Source organism: Buceros rhinoceros, unplaced genomic scaffold (assembly GCF_000710305.1).
Source record: "Buceros rhinoceros silvestris isolate BGI_N320 unplaced genomic scaffold, ASM71030v1 scaffold2313, whole genome shotgun sequence".
Lineage (NCBI taxonomy): Eukaryota > Metazoa > Chordata > Aves > Bucerotiformes > Bucerotidae > Buceros > Buceros rhinoceros.
The window spans coordinates 64,451-80,496 of record NW_010404010.1 but is presented as its reverse complement, the minus strand read 5'-3'; the positions used below and the strand labels follow the sequence as shown (position 1 = coordinate 80,496).

The 16,046-nt window shown below is 37.3% G+C and overlaps 1 protein-coding gene across 1 annotated transcript in view; it reads right to left on the bottom strand.

Moving 5' to 3' along the window:
• The window catches only part of SRPK2 (SRSF protein kinase 2), a 95,605-nt gene that overhangs the window by 15,122 nt on the left and 64,437 nt on the right, over positions 1 to 16,046 (bottom strand). Inside the window, exons 7-12 of the mRNA XM_010133196.1 lie at positions 14,565 to 14,730; positions 12,523 to 12,548; positions 10,846 to 11,092; positions 9,429 to 9,917; positions 4,898 to 4,998; positions 4,690 to 4,797 (exon numbers count right to left, since the gene is read on the bottom strand). Of these exons, the coding sequence (XP_010131498.1) occupies positions 4,690 to 4,797; positions 4,898 to 4,998; positions 9,429 to 9,917; positions 10,846 to 11,092; positions 12,523 to 12,548; positions 14,565 to 14,730 (1,137 nt within the window). The remainder of the gene's footprint in view (positions 1 to 4,689; positions 4,798 to 4,897; positions 4,999 to 9,428; positions 9,918 to 10,845; positions 11,093 to 12,522; positions 12,549 to 14,564; positions 14,731 to 16,046) is intronic.

Sequence of the window (16,046 nt, the reverse complement as noted above, 5' to 3'; positions counted from 1 at the left end):
TGATCTACAGCAATGATCGATTTGCTAGTTCTTATTATAAAAAGAAGATATTTCAGGAATCACAACTCATTGCCAAAGCCACCTCAGATAAGTGTTAAAAACATAGTCTTGTCAATGTCCTAGCTTGTGACATAGTTATCTCCTCCCTGTAGCTCCAGTAGCACTGTACGTAAGGAACAACAGAAGTTAGATGATGAGACTCATCATTTCAGGTGGTTTTCCTGTCTCCAAAGCACATAAACAAGATAACGCAGTGGAATCATGGTGCTTGCAGTAATTTCCAGGAGGAATACAAAGGATGTCCTCTGCCAGTACTAACTCCCTTAAATTTCCTGGCAGCAGCAGTGGATTACTGTGTTCCAGTTTCTGAGATTTAGGAAATGCTAAATCATGCAGTGCCTGTTCAGTCTCTGCTCCACAGAAAACAACTCTCTCAGCACTGCAAATGTGGATATTCAGCCTGATAAAACTAAATGATCAAGGGTGGTTTCATTCCTGTCAAAGGCACTACTGGCTCCACATCTGTTCCTTTCTTGGGTGTGAAAATGAGAGATGCACCTCCCTGCTGGCAGAATTAAAATAGGGTTTAGAATGGCAAGGGAACATAGAACTTTCTCGAATTTAATAAATGTGGAGAGACATTCCCAGTGCCTAGCTCTCCGTGAGAGCAGCTGAGCATCCCACTTAAATAGGTCACACTGTTAAAAGAAAAAACAAAGGGCCCTGTGCGATTTCTTTAGCAAAACTTTAAATGTCCAGCAAATGTAGCAACAGTCACTCAGACATAGGTCACCAAAGTCTGGGGAGAAAGTTACACTGTGTTGCATTCTTTGCTGAGCACAAACAAGTGAACTCTATCATAGTCTGAAAAAGCCCATCGGCATCTAACTTCTTTCATCACCTTCAGAGCACACCGTGCATGCACAGACTATAAGCCTCCAAAGATAGGCATCATCCTCTTTTTTCCCCTACCTTTTTTTTTTTTACTATTATTGTTTTTTCTTAAAGACTCTGAGACTCAGATCACCTGAGCAGAGGACTAGTACTGGCCTGAGGATACTCACTCGCATGCATTTAGATCAGATTCGAAGAGGTTTGGGGGCAGAAGAACTGGGTCATGCAGAATCTCATAAAATTACAAGATTCAGCTCACAGGCAGCTGGCCTACAATGCTACTTACTCACTGACGTAACACCAAAAGAAGCAGGACTTTAAGGGGATTAGTTAGCACTGAGTTATTCTCCCACTCTTGCTATTTGGGTAGCGTCTCATATGGTTCTGTTTATGCACACTTCCAGCACAAGTAATCCTGAGCAGAATCTCTGGCTACTCCCATGCTAAAGACATCCCCGATAAACCAGAACTATACTTTCCTGGAAGCTGCATCAAAACCATGGAGCTGATGGCTAGATGAAGCCAACCCATATTAGCAGAGCCGAGGTGAGGAGAGTACTCTTCACAGACACAAAATACCGTGAAAGGGGGGTATTCTGAAAGCTGCTGTGCACACACACACACTTTACACGCTCAGGGCACTGTTATCAGAGGTGTTTGTTTAAAAACATCATCATCGTCTCCACCCTAATTACTAAAGACTAAGTAACACTGACAATGGTATGGTGAAGACAGACAGTGCTGATGTTGTGGTAATACAACTGCTAAGCTTAACACTTCATGCCAAAATACAAGCCAACACCAGAACCAGTAGCTTTGCTACTCCGATAACTGGTGTACTCCTGGTGAGCAAGATGATTTCATCAGCAAGGAAGAGGCAGTGAAAATCCTTAGGCTCAAATGGAGATCCCTAAAGCACAACACCAAATAAAGATCCCAGATGAATCCTGGTCCCAAGCGTTCCAAATGGTCCTTCATGATATCCGGGAATCATGAAAAGATTGATGTGTTTTGAACCTGACCTCAGCACTGAAGCAGCCGGTCTTCTGTCAGCAAGAGCTACACAGATGGAGGAGTGAAGAGCACACCTAGATCAAACTCTGTGAGAATACTTGTCAGAAGTCTCTGATTTGAAGGTCACGGGTACACACAGATGTACAAGATGTATTTGCACACAATTCGATCCAAATGAGGTTAAAAGATTTTGAACCCTCTTTCAGTGCAATTTCAGAGAACTAGCACAGTGATTCCATTGTGAGCAAGGGTTTTAAAAGAGTAACAACTGATCTTTGCTTTGGTACTACCTTCCTATACTTCACATTTCACATTAATTCACATCATTCATACTAGGCACGCACGTTCGCAGGATATGCATTATCATTCAGTAGAGAAACTGAGACAGGAAAAGGCAAAATCACGATGAGAGTGAAGGACAGGATCTGTAATTATGTAAGATGGCTCCCACTGCAAAGCCACGTGGCCCCTTGCCCACCCATTCACAAATGTATTTCTGACAGGTGGGTAAGATCAGAGCAGTTACCTACCTAACCTGAACACAACTGCAAACCTAGGTCCCTTAACATATAGCTACCCCTTAACCGACAAACTTTTTTTTATTATTTAATTCTTAAAAAGGAAGAAATGAGAAATGCCGCGTGCAATCGATACAGTCACCTGGTAGGACACTACTTCACGTGTGCTTGGTACTGTCACACTGAGAAAAGCATGGAAGGATGGAAAGTCACCAAAAAAACCCAAAAACCCCACAAACAGTTCATGGCAATATTGCTGGACCACTCATTTTGCAAAGACAGCCCAAATAAGTTCATTGGGAGTTTGCAGTTCCACATGAGGAATGTTTCCCTCGCCATTACTCTTTGTTACAAGTCCTCTGCAGAAAGAGCTGTTAAGGTCTTCTAGGCAATTCCTACTTGAGAGCTGGTTTCCATCTGATACAGGATGAGCGCTCAACAGTGCTCTGACCCATTTTCTCAAGCACACAGGAAAGCAGGTCCTGACAGGGTTTGTAATGATGGATTTTCAGGGTGAGCTTGAGAAACTGATCTCTATTTTTTACATGACTATTCAACAGTGACAACTGAATTCAACAATAGTATGTCAGTGCTGTAGGATTATAACATTTCTACCACATTTTTTTAAGGACAAAAAGCCAGTCAATGGCAGAAGACAGAATTCCGGTGTTTCTGCCTCAATGCTTTACTATCTTTAAAGCTCACATAACTAAAAAGCAGAAGTATAATTTTCTCATTAAAATACTGATTTGATAAATAATTGTGAATCTGAATCCAGATACCTCTAGTAGCAGAAGATTCTTTAAGATCTTTTTTTTTTCCTTTGAGTTTGAGAAAGGACTCGCATGAAGCAAGCAGTAATGCTTGTACCACATGGAAAAGAAAGTGTAAGGGACCGAACAACCCGAAGTACTATTAAGAGTACTGATACTGCTATTAAGTACCCCACTTTTTTTAAACACAATCCTAGGTAGCCTTCAGCCTTTTTTATGTGGCTTCAGCTACAAGACTGCACATAAAATTAGCAGGGGGTAGGTACCAACTTGAAAGGAAGACAAATGCAGTGTATTCAATACCATAAAAAGGCATCAAGTTCAATGGAAGTTTACAAAATATCAGGTAAAAGGAATGAGAAGTGTCTATAGTAATTTTGTAGTTACTTAAGAGAAGAATCATTCCAAGAATTAAGGATCAAATATGTGGAATACTTTCCACATTTAGAATTTAATAAATAAATTCTACATTTTGCCCTCAAATAAAAAAGTGAATTTGCAAATGGATGTTCTTTTCTGTGCACTGAAGCATAAGCCAGTACTGAACTCCAGAGAAAACACACTTGCAAATTTACTTATGGATTAGTTACTTCCAACACATGGCTTGCTGAGCTTATAATATCTGTGGGATTTTATGTTCCTTTCAATCCTCCTCCTCTCCCTCTGAGCTCTGCAATTCTTCTCATCACCCACGGCTGCAAACTGTGTCTAGTATTTGAGTAGTCTCCTCCTCCTCCTCATGCTTACTCTTTTCAGACATGTATTTGTAAATTTCAAATATCTGAATCAGTTTTAACTTTTAAAATAGACAAAGATATTTCTAAATGTATTTCCTAAACTATCTTTACTGAGAAGATGCATGTAGCTTATTTGCCCTCAAAGAGATATTAGAGTGTTTTTCGGAAAGTTTTTTTTTTTCTATTCCTTAAAGATTTTTCAAAATCTGTAATTTCAGTTTCACTGTGTTAAAACTAATTCTACAGAATGTTACCATGTATTTCATTAATAAACTAAATTCCTTCTCTTAAAGGTTTAGAACCTAAAGCTGTGACTTGCAAGCCTAATCTGATGAATGTTTTCACTGTACTTGGCAAGTATTTAAAGTATTTCACTGTTTTGCTACTTTACACAAGAAAAATAATGGAAACACAGCAAACAGTTGCATAGATTCTAAGATGGAAAGGAAACATGCAGTTGTACTATTTTGCTTAGACATTGCCATTTAAAATATACATATATTTTCCTCCAAATTTGCATGTTGACTGCAAAATTAAAATGCAAACAAAAATTAGAAATCTTCTCAAAAATACTTTCTTTTGATTAAGAATGCTTGAGAAAACAAAATAGAGGGAAAACCAGGAGTAGCTATCTGACACAACATAAATTATGACAAAGTATTTGTGTCAAAGTATCAGAACCATTCTCCTCAGGTTTCCTCACAAAACAGACAACTGTTTATTCTTGTAAAATACACATTGTATTGTTCTTACCATACACGCTGTACTCCAGATATCAGCAGGTGTACTGTAACCTGCTCCTATTAAAACCTCTATGGATCTATATTGTCTTGTCTGGATGTCTTCTGTGAAGTGTTTATGCTAAAATAGAAAGAACCAGATTAATGGATAAAATGAACAATAAAAAGGCCTGTTCTAAATAGTGAAGGCTAAAGAGCTACAATGATGTAGCTACACTTACCACCCAGCAGGCATTCCCCAGATCAGCAATTTTAACTCTAATTTTATCTGCATTTCTTGGGTCCAGTGGATTCACCAGTAAGTCAGCAGCACGAGTTTTTGCTAACACAAGCAAAATGCAGAATAGTTAGTATTTTGAGCACACTGTTCATTATCCCTAAGCAGTTTTGCCTTGACACTTTATCCAGTTTTGTAATACACTGAAGACATTAAATAATTTGCTGAATGTTAGGAGAACTTACAGTAACTCAAATACGATTTCTCACCTTGATTTCTAAATATCCTTACATATTCCAAATGCAAATTTATTGCATTCTTCAAATGACTGCCAAATGACTATTATTAGAATATCCAGAGGAGCTTCTAAGCAAAAACAGTGCATATGTTTCCAAGAACAGACTCAGACCAAAAATGTTACAACTCAAACTCCAAGAACTCCACATGAAAGATACATTCTTGGAACAGTTTTGTTAAGAAAATAAATTCTGCGCTTCAATTCTTGGCTAAGGTAAATAAAAATTGGGTGGCTTTTATCTTTTTCTTTTTTTTTTTTTAAATCTGTCCCAAGGGGAAAAAGACTCACTGAAACCCGGCTAATTTGAGAGCCTTGGGGACTGTCATCCATTTCACAGATAATTTGGTGTTGAATCAAAGTTCTCTGAAGGTCCTACTTGCATTGAGTGTGATCCAGAATAAAAAGACAGAATTTTAATGTCATTAATCTTCCAATCTTTAGAACCTCTTGGGACACTGACAACACTAACACATGCCAGTGGAGGACTGCTGTTTTGCTTTGTTTTGACATACCACCTGCTAGCTCCTAAACTGCGTTGGAAAGAAAGCAGACTGACTTGGAAGATAGAAGCAGATATCACAAATCACGTAGCACCAGAGGCCTGACCTCAGTTTCCTTGTCCCAAAGCTATGAAGAATAGATTAGAGATGGGTGGCAAGATAAGAAAGAGGTACCAGATCCAAAAGGCACCTGGACTCCAATGGGGATATAATGATCTGTTAAACTGGCCTAAGAACTGGACAAGTAAAATACACCAGACATGAGACAAGGAGAAAAAAAAATACAGGACATCTAAATGGTGAGTTGGGATGACTGAAATCAGACAAGGACCTTCAACTGCTGGGACAGCAAGCCTGAATGGGCCAATCCTTCCTGCACCTCTTGCTGAAGGTGAAGGACTGTAGTAAATTGCATGGAATAAAGGGGAAAAAAAACCACCTCATCGGTAAGACTTCTGAATATGACATTAGAAAACATCTTTATTCAACCTTCTGACAGACGGACCTGAGAAGGCAATAGGCAAGTGCCTACAAATCTGTGTTTTTCTCAGGAACTCATGAAGTTTATGTCCCTTATTTTCCAAGAGATTAATATGAGACCTTGGATTCTGAATTTGACATATATGGATCATTCACAACTGAACGTGAAGTCAAAGGAGCATACTTTTTTATAAGTACTCTCAAAAAAGCATCCAAAGGAGCTCACCCTGAGCACAAAATTAGAGAGCATTTCTGATTTTCACTTTTGTGTGTCCTAGTTCATAAAACTGAGAAGTATCACCTCCTCTTCCCACAGTCTCAGTATAATAGTATATTTAGTAAACATTCAAACACTGGAAAGAGGAGAAGAGTCATGAGGGAATTAATAAATCTTAAGGGCATTTGGTCACACAGTGCAAACCTGAAAAAAGCTGAAAGCTTAATAGCTGCTCATCCACTGCACACAAATTGGTCTGTGCACTGAACGAGGCAAGTATCCTGAAAATGTAACTTGCTAACGTATAGCAATGCCTAGGCAGAGAGAATCAAATACAGTCTACTTGTATTCAAGAAAAGGGCACTAAAGTTGCAGTGAAAAAAGTAGCACTATCTAAAAATATTAAATAGCCTGCAACTCCGTATCTTTCTTCTTTCTAAACACCTTCATCTGTTTTATTGCTGTTTAACCCAACATTATTATTGGTGCCATTATTATTAATAATGTTCCGCTTCTCTTTCTGCAGAAGTGAGCTACAGCTGAATTTACTATCCTCTTTCTTTGCACAAAAGGTCTGTAAATTGTTCCTGATGAGATATAACATCAAGGAGGAATAAAATAGGTCTGCTTTTCCAGCTATGGAGATAAGCTGCTCCCATGATGACAAAACCAGCTTTACTCTCTGGAGGCATCAGGATTTTACGTATCACTTCAGGAAAACAGCAGAGGAGGCTTTCTGCCTATATACTCCTAGTAGCACAAAGGAAGAGGTTACCAGGCATCGAGGAATCCCCTGTACCTTGTTTCACAGACTGCAGAGTGCAAGGAGATGGACTGGAAGATTTACTGGCCTGGATCTTGCCATTTTCCAGAAATACAGCTCTAGTCAATTATATTTTATTTCACATTTCTTGCCTACCTGCAGATTACCTTATCTGTCACACTCTGTAATAAATTCTGAATTGCTTTTCCAAAGTCTTAAATGAAGAAATACACTCAACTGTATTCAATGCATCTCTATTTAAATTTAGTAACTTCATCTGGGACAATGCTGGTGCAGGCTTGGTGATCTTCTCCCTAAGCAATCTCATTTTCTTCTAACAGCTTACAGGTTTCATCTCTCAGTATTTTCTTTATTAAAGCTGAAACTCATGTATTTATCATTCAGCCAGTGACACTATAAATAAAACCTAATATAACGTACTACGCTGAAGCGATTTAATTCAATGGGAATAATCCAGCTCTTTGCAATGACACCAAGATTTCAACTTCCATGTCATCAGTAAATAGGATTTACAGGCAAAAGTTTCAAATCTGAGCAGATCTGGTGGCCAGAATTTAAATGTACAAAACCACAGACTTACAAAGATTTACATCTTGTTGAGTTTTAATAAAAGGTTAAGAGAGGAACAGAAAAGTATGAATGAAAACAAAGAATATTACAGAAATTTTTTAATATGACTGAGAAAAGATAGCACAAAAAATAATAGCTAGAAGCTGCAGCCAGACTAATCCAAACTTGCTACAATTCTTCTGCAACAATTCTGAATACTGACCAGTGAAACACAGTTCAAGCACATTGGATTTTTTTACCGTTTCATTTGGCCAAATCAAGAGTGGGTGTCTTTTTGGAAAATACGTTTTAAGCTAAACATAAAGGTTACTGGGCTTAATAGATGGTGTGTTACTGGCTTGTTATAAAAAGTTAGGTTATATGATCTCATGATCACCTTCTGCCCCTAAGCTATGGGAATAATGCTTACTTGCAACTATAAACTTCTTTTACTCTTTCCTGCGTAGACTGATCTGTCAATATGAATATTTCGTCTGCAATAACTTATCTAATACTCTTAAAAACAAGTTCTACAGAAGGAAGAAAAAAAGAGCTCAGTTCTGCTTTCCTCTTCTTTGGTTTGAATTTAACAAGAATACTTCTATGTTGTATTACAAGCTGCACTGATCAAACTGTCCTGTTTGAACACGAGAAAAATCACCCCATTTACTTAAAGGAAGCTTAGCTAAGCTATTGCCTTTATGAGACTACAAGAATTTTTTCTTAACCTAACCACTGCCTTTGTAGTCCGCTTGCCTCTTTTTTTAATGTAATACACACCTATGCTACTAGATAAAAGTCTTAACATAATCTCAAATGGAAAGTAGTTTTTTTCCCCACTCTATTTCCAAAAGCTATTCAAAACGAATACATTTGATTTTCCTTGAAACCTGGAGGTCAAAAGTCACCAGAATGATTTGGGACCAAACAAAAGCCTCCTCTTCATTTCTGGATATCTGCTCTGCCTTTTTGCCAAAAGTCTTCTAAGATGAAAGGCTGAATTTAAAACAATCATAACTGAGATTTTGTATTGAGATTCTGTATTCATGCCTTGTATGAATCAATGAGCAAAACATTCAGTGCAGATGAAACAAAGACAACATCAGCAAGTAATGAAAGAAGGGGTCCCAGTAGCAGGCTGCAGCTGTAATGCAACCCTAGCTATGGTTCATCTGATCCCACGAGCCACCTCCCTGTCCAAGCGTGGGGGCTGCCTAGGAAAGAGAGCATTTGGGGGCAGGCTGCACGGATTTCTCTGACTGCAGAGGCTGGCAGCATCCTTTCAGCAGGCACTCTTCAGACTTAACCACAAGGCAGGCCAGGACATTTGTAGCTTTGGCACCAACCTGGAAACTAAAACCACTTACAATGCTTCACCTACAAGTAGAGAAAAGTTAACATCGCTGACAAGGGCCAGACCTCGTCTTCAAAGTCAGGGAAATGGTGCCATAAGAGTTCTCATCCGTTATTGAAAGGTCCTTTTGTGTTACTGAAAGAAGCATGTGACAGTCTACCCATAAGGCTCGGTACTGAATTGTCACCAAAAAACCCCAAATCAAGTAAAAAGTAAAATCCGCATATACATGTCAGTGAACACTAACAAAACATACACATCAGGTTTATCCCCACTAGTCATTCTACCTAAGACATCACCTACAGCTCCAAGAGGCTTCAAGCATGGTACATGCCACTAAGGGGTATACTTACTTTTTGGCAAATCCCCAGTGCTTGAAGCTGAAACTGTTCTGCTCCTGTCGTGAGATGGGCTGCTCTCCTCTCTTTCAGTTACAGTTGATTCTTCAGAAACAGCAGAACCACAAGCTACAGACTCTAGAGCCCCAGAGAACACTGAGGCCGAAAATTCAGAGAACTGTGACTCAGGAATTTTATGACGTCCATTTGGCAATTCACCATTAAACTGTTCATAGGAGCTGCTATAAGAGTAATCACTTTTTGCATTTGGCTCATCAAGATTATACTCCTCTGCATTTGGACATTCTTCCTCTTCCTCGTCTTCATCTTCAATCTGTTGTTCCAATAGGAATGGGCCGTTCACAATATGGCCGTTTGTTTTGGGAGATTCTATCCACTTAGGGTCTGTAGGGTCAGTGTTGACAAGTTCCTGCTCAACATCGTCATCTTTTTCAGTGTTTTCTTTCTCTGTGTCTTCTTTTTCATCCTGATCTTCTGCTTCACCTGGAAAATTCCGATGAGCAACACATTAGATCATACATCAACATATAATTTTCAAATCAGGCATTCATAATTTTTAACTCTTCAGTAACTACCTGACTTCTGACATATCACATAAGGGAACACTGAGTATCGCTGAAATACACAAAAACCTTAAAATCTAAAAGTGAAAGAAAGAACTAATAACACTGTTGGAAAAAATAAACAACAAGTGTTTATGTAATGTGTTATCGAAGTGTTATGGAAGAACATTATGAAGGAAAAATACATAAAGTCTTGAAAGCAAGCTGTACAAATCTGTAACCGAATCTGTGTCAAACAGGGAGACATTACGGAAGTAGGAAAACTCACAGAAAGAGCAGAACAAAACTAACCCAAACGAAAAGACAGTCTCAGTAGTTACATTTTTATCAGAATTGGAGAGACTTGAGAAGAAAACCAGGGAAGTCAGAAGGGAGCAGGACCATAACAATTATGCTCCAGATCAGCATGACTGAACAAGAATTTTAACAAGACATCTTAAAAAATTTAGTGAAGAAGCTGCAATTATTAACTGATAGATCATTACACTGTTAACAAGGGGGAATCTACGATGACTCTAACTACCCTAATGCTACAAAACACAAATTAATCTTCTTTTTCTTGTTACACCACTTAATGTGGTATGACAAATGACTGTTCCGTTGAATTTTCTATGTGCTCTTCTGTGGGATTTGGTAGCTACATTGCTATTGATTTTTTTCTTTGCTTCTATAGTAGCTTTGACTTTTCCTTTCTAGACTTTGTAACTATGATTTTACCTACAATAGAAAATGAAACTTAATGATCTAGGACAGTTTGGAGATTTTGTTCCTTGCACCAGATGCAATGCTGCGATTACTCTTCCCTCTGGAACAGTAAATTCAGGTCAATAAAAGCAGGTAATGCTAACCATCATCGTTTCCAGGTTCTTCATCAACTACCTCTTCTATATCAGCTGTTTTTAGTTTCACCTCTGGGTGGTACTCATCTTCTTGTTCATTTGATGGTACAGCTGAAGTTACATTTTCTTCTATTTTTTTCCTTTCAGCTTCTCGCTCTAGTTCTTCTATTTCCTGCAGGCGTTTTTCTAACAGCTCAGCTTGTCTCTTCTGTTTTTTCTTCAGTTTTTTCTTTTTGTTTTTGGATATTTTTCCAACCTGAAAATTTAACACAAACAAACGAAAACAAAAAACCCCTAAACAATTATTCTCAAGGCATCTCCCACCAAATTTACTTGCAGTATGATTACTTTTTATTTAAAAATACTGGATGAAAATTCATATAGTAAATATATTGTTTTTTCCATTTTACCTCAAATCAAGATTAATGTAAAGATAAAAAGCAATCAAAATTTGACACAGTTATACCTGTTTTTACGTGGTTGTTTATTAGATATGAGAGCAAAATAAAATCTAAGATGACACAATAGAACTCCTATGATCCAACAATCTTGTTTAGGTACAATAATCTTAAATGTCATCTATATTAACAGATGATATTGTATGCAGAAGATCTTCTGCTCTCATACCTAGCTACTTACATATAAATTTTATACATGATTTCTCTTCGTACAATGCAGCTAATGACCAGCAAAAGTATGCTGAGAAAAAAGATGAGAAAGCCCAAGAGAGTGAAAACAGTAAAGAATTTTAAGTAAAACCTGTGTTGTTCAGCTACTTTGCTGTGCAAGGAAAGCATTTTTATTATTCACTTTTGGCCCAAAACACATGAATCACAAACAACAGATGGCCATTACAAAAGTTTTCATATTTTATATAATGCAAGGACTGAGAAATTCAGATACAATAAAATGGAAAGAAAAATTAACACGTGAGCTAGGATTGAAACACTTTCCTATATTTTAACTGAGCTCAAACTTCTCTTTTTACTCTTTGATAAATGAGAACTGTCCAGTTTTCATTCACTGTTTACATATTACAGTAAGAAATCCTCATATAATTCACAAATAAAATACAAGGAACAAAGGGAAATACTATTTTCTCAAAGGTTTATCTGTTAATCCCATTATCTTCAAAAGAAGCTACAGGACAGTCAAAACACGGCAGCTAATTTGACAGCCCTATTACTTTTCATCCATGCCCAATGAAATTACATACATTCTGTACAGATAGATGTAGAAAGCAGGTATGACCTCAGACACATCTAAACAGCTGTATTATCAGTGGTTATGTGCTATGGCAAAAATGTCTTTCAAACCTCACAAAAAGCCCTCTCCTTTAAGGCCTTCATGATTAAGGCCCTGAAGTCCTAAATTTATCTGCAATGCATGGGTTAGTGCATGCACCCACTTTTGTCAGGATTTGCATGGAATGGATTATTCCCCGAGAGATGAAAATGGCAATGCTTAACTTTCTTTGACATAGCTATACAATTTTAAGACTACGAGCATTTCCATCAGAGAAATACTGTGCCTGGTAAGGCAAAAAACATTAAGAGGAAAACATTCTTAGAAAGATAAAGCTTTATTCAAAGGAAGTTTTTAAAATGGTAGAGATTACCAACAGTCTAATATCTACAAAAACACAGAAAATAAGACAGTTAATTTGCATTATATAATAATACTTACAGGCTTTTGTTGTGGAGCCGTACTCACTAAAAAGAAAAAATAAGATTTTAAAGACATATTTTTACAAAAACAACGCTATAAAAGCAGAAACAAGTACAAATCATGTACAAATATTCTTAATTAAATATAAATCAGTTAGCTTTGTTTATTTTAAAAGCCAGATTTTTTACTCTTTACAAGTACCTGCTGCCTGAAATCATTTGCTGTCTCCATTAGACCATATGGAATTGGAAGAAGCTAGCATCAATTTCTGTTCACTCTGTTGTGGTTGGTGAAGAGTTAATTAAAGTCAGAAAGGAAAGTCTGAATCAGTGAAGAATGGACAGGAAACATTTAATGATTGCAGAGTTGACACAGATTAAATGTATGTAGTCAGCTGACTGAGCAGTATCGATAGATTTTAAATAGTTCAGGAAATATAAAAAACAAATACTGTGTTGCATTCAACAAATATTCATGTTTTCTCCATTCTGAAATAAGGCAGTTTGATTGCTAGGACTGAAGGCCTGAAGAAGTGCCTACGGCAAAACGCACACCACCACAGAAAAAGTATGGACCTCTTCCTAAGCATCTCTCAAGAAGGATACCATCAATAGCTAGGTCTGCTGAGATTACAATACTAACTGTGAAAATGCAGAGAACAGCAGTACAAGCCACACAACCCACCCACCCATCTCCCCCAAAATAATCAAAACCAACAGAAATAACCAACTATGGGAGACAGAGGCAAAGTGGAAGTGAGAAAGAGGAACTGAATGGGGGAGGAGAACCTCTCATGAACTTCTTCAGACCCACAGGCATATGGCAATTAACAAATGCAAAATGAAAAACAGACACAGTTGATACTTCAGAGCTTTTTTATAGGTTCAGCTCCTGCTGCTGAGTTCAGGGAAAAAACTGCTTGGATGCCCCTTGAAAGGGCAAGGTTTTCAGAAAGATTCTTAAAACTAGTACCATCACTGCTCTAAAAACGGAAATTACAGCATTTCAAGAGTAGGTTTTCTGTAAAGAAAACACATCTTCAGCTCCTGGGTGGTAAGCCATAGATATAATTACAATTTGCTTCGAACATAGTGTGATAAGAACGCCATCAATAGATTTCTTAAAATAATGCTTCTTTAACGTCAGGAAGCAATATAAAGACTGCACAAACAAAATCAAGTTACTTCCCACACAACTAACATACAGTCTTTAGCTGTATTCAATACAGTATATTCACAATTTGTGAGATTTTGCATCTTAACATAAATAATAATGCAAAATATTTATGGATTTTGACTACAGTATTTGTTCCTGATATAGCAGGTATTTTTATTATACCTCAGAGATTTTAATCTGTGATAATATTTCTGACAATATTACAAACTTATTTAAATGTTATTATTTCTCCACTGTCTGTAGCTGATGTGCTTGACTGGCAAATAAATAGCAACCATGCTACTAAAGAACACTAGAAAAGACACACTTCCTTCTTGTTTTGTCTTTACTGATTGCTGTGAATTTCTTCACCTTGATTTCTCTAAAAAACTAAACATAACGTATAGTTCCCATCTAAACTCTTGGTTAAGTTCAACATAGAACACTTCACGCACAGTGCTAGGGAGAAGGGCTTATCACAGATTCAGTTAGGTAGAATAAATCTCATTTTCTAGGGTGAAAAACTATGGACTCACTTTTCACTGCATCTTGAAAATAAGTTCAAACTGGCAAAAAGGCAGATCATTTCACAAGGATGCTGATGAACTTGTAATGATACTAGACACATAATTTAGGTAAGATTATTATTTTTTTACGATATTAGAGATGTAAGGCTCCAGCCATTAAAGCCTGAGGGGTGGGAGGAGAGTAAGTTTACACCAAATAAATCTTTTCCTGCATCTGGGGATCCTGAAAACTTCAATGTGCAAAACTGAGAAGAAAGCATTTCCCTGATAGTTTCCAGAGCACGTACAAGAATTAACTTACATTTTTCACATGCAATTATATAAAATGTTGATTTTTCATTGAACAAAATATTCTTGCATTTAAATATGCTATCATACCTGCTGAGCCAGAGGGAGGAGGAGCACCAGCTTTCTGCCACTCAGTAGCTTCAGCAGCCATTCTACGAACATAGGTATCGTCCACGCACATCAAAATGTTTTCTGGCTTTATATCTGTATGAATGATCTTGCACTTGCTGTGTAGATAATCTAGACCTTGAAGTACCTATTACAAAATGATTAAAAAATTTTATTTTAATTATCCACACCAAGCTAAATGTATTTATGTACAGAGGTGTTCAATCGACTGCCTGCAGTGCATATGTGGCCTGACAGGATAATTTGTTTAGCTCAAACCCAGTTATTGAGACTTCATGAGTCTTGATGGCTGGCTGGCTGGCTGAACTGTCTCAGAGAGCAACCTGCCCTCAGAGTTCCATTTCTCAAGTGCTCTTTAAGCTAATCTGTACCTGTGTAAAAAAACTTGATACATCTTCTTTTGAAAAAGGAATTTGGCTGCTCAGCCAGAAAGGCTGATTCTCACTGTTCCATTGTTTTAAAGATAGTTTTTTAAAAAAAAGGAAAAAAAAATCATTGTATTATATACTACAACTGAAGTCTGGTTTGTGAATAATCATCTCACAATTGATTATTATAAAAAGGTAAAAAGGGAAATGTGTTATTGGGATGAAATGCTAACTATAGTTTTCCTTAGAATGCCAACAACAATTCAGCTTTTAATGTGTCCGAGATGTCAAAAAAGGATTTGTCTACCTGTATTTGTCACATGTATTTTTCCACTAGTCTTCATACTCTCTGTAGGCTAAGTTCTGCTAGCTTATATTAAAGCTGCATATCCAAATCTTAAAAATGTATTTTGGGATGAAAATTAAAACATGATTTTTACACAGTGAAAAAATTTCTCAAATTCTGTCTGGAACAGAAATATAATTGTGTGATTTTACAAGTAATTTAGTTAAGACTTAGGTATGATAAACTGTGAAAGTCAATTATTACAATTATTCATTACAGAATGTAAAAGCATAAACCCAGCTATTGCTATGATAATGTACATAAATATTGTAGAAAAATATCAGCAAGAAAGAAAACAAGCTGAAACCTAGCTGACCCCACTTAAAAGACTTGTTTTGATTTCTGGAGAGTGTTCTACAGCAGACCTCCAGACCCAGGAGCTCCAGCTACAAAAACGCCCTGACATTCTAGGTGTTTTAGGAATAAATTACCAAGTTCCTTGCTCTCAGGATCCTTTAAGACATCACTAGCTAAAGTGAACTTGAAAGGCAAAGGCATCAGTCTAGCACCCAGTCCTGAGCTAGTACCAGAACTGGTACATTCATCCAGCACCCAAGGTAGCCCAAAGAGAAAAGCAGCAGCACGTATAAGATATTTACACTCAGGCTAATGTATCCTAGAAACATCTCAAGTACATGGCTCCACTTTCTCCAGTCCTAGAGCTAGAGCAACCATTCAGAGAAGCTTTCTTCATATGCCTATATAAAACTATATGGTCACTTCAGCAGG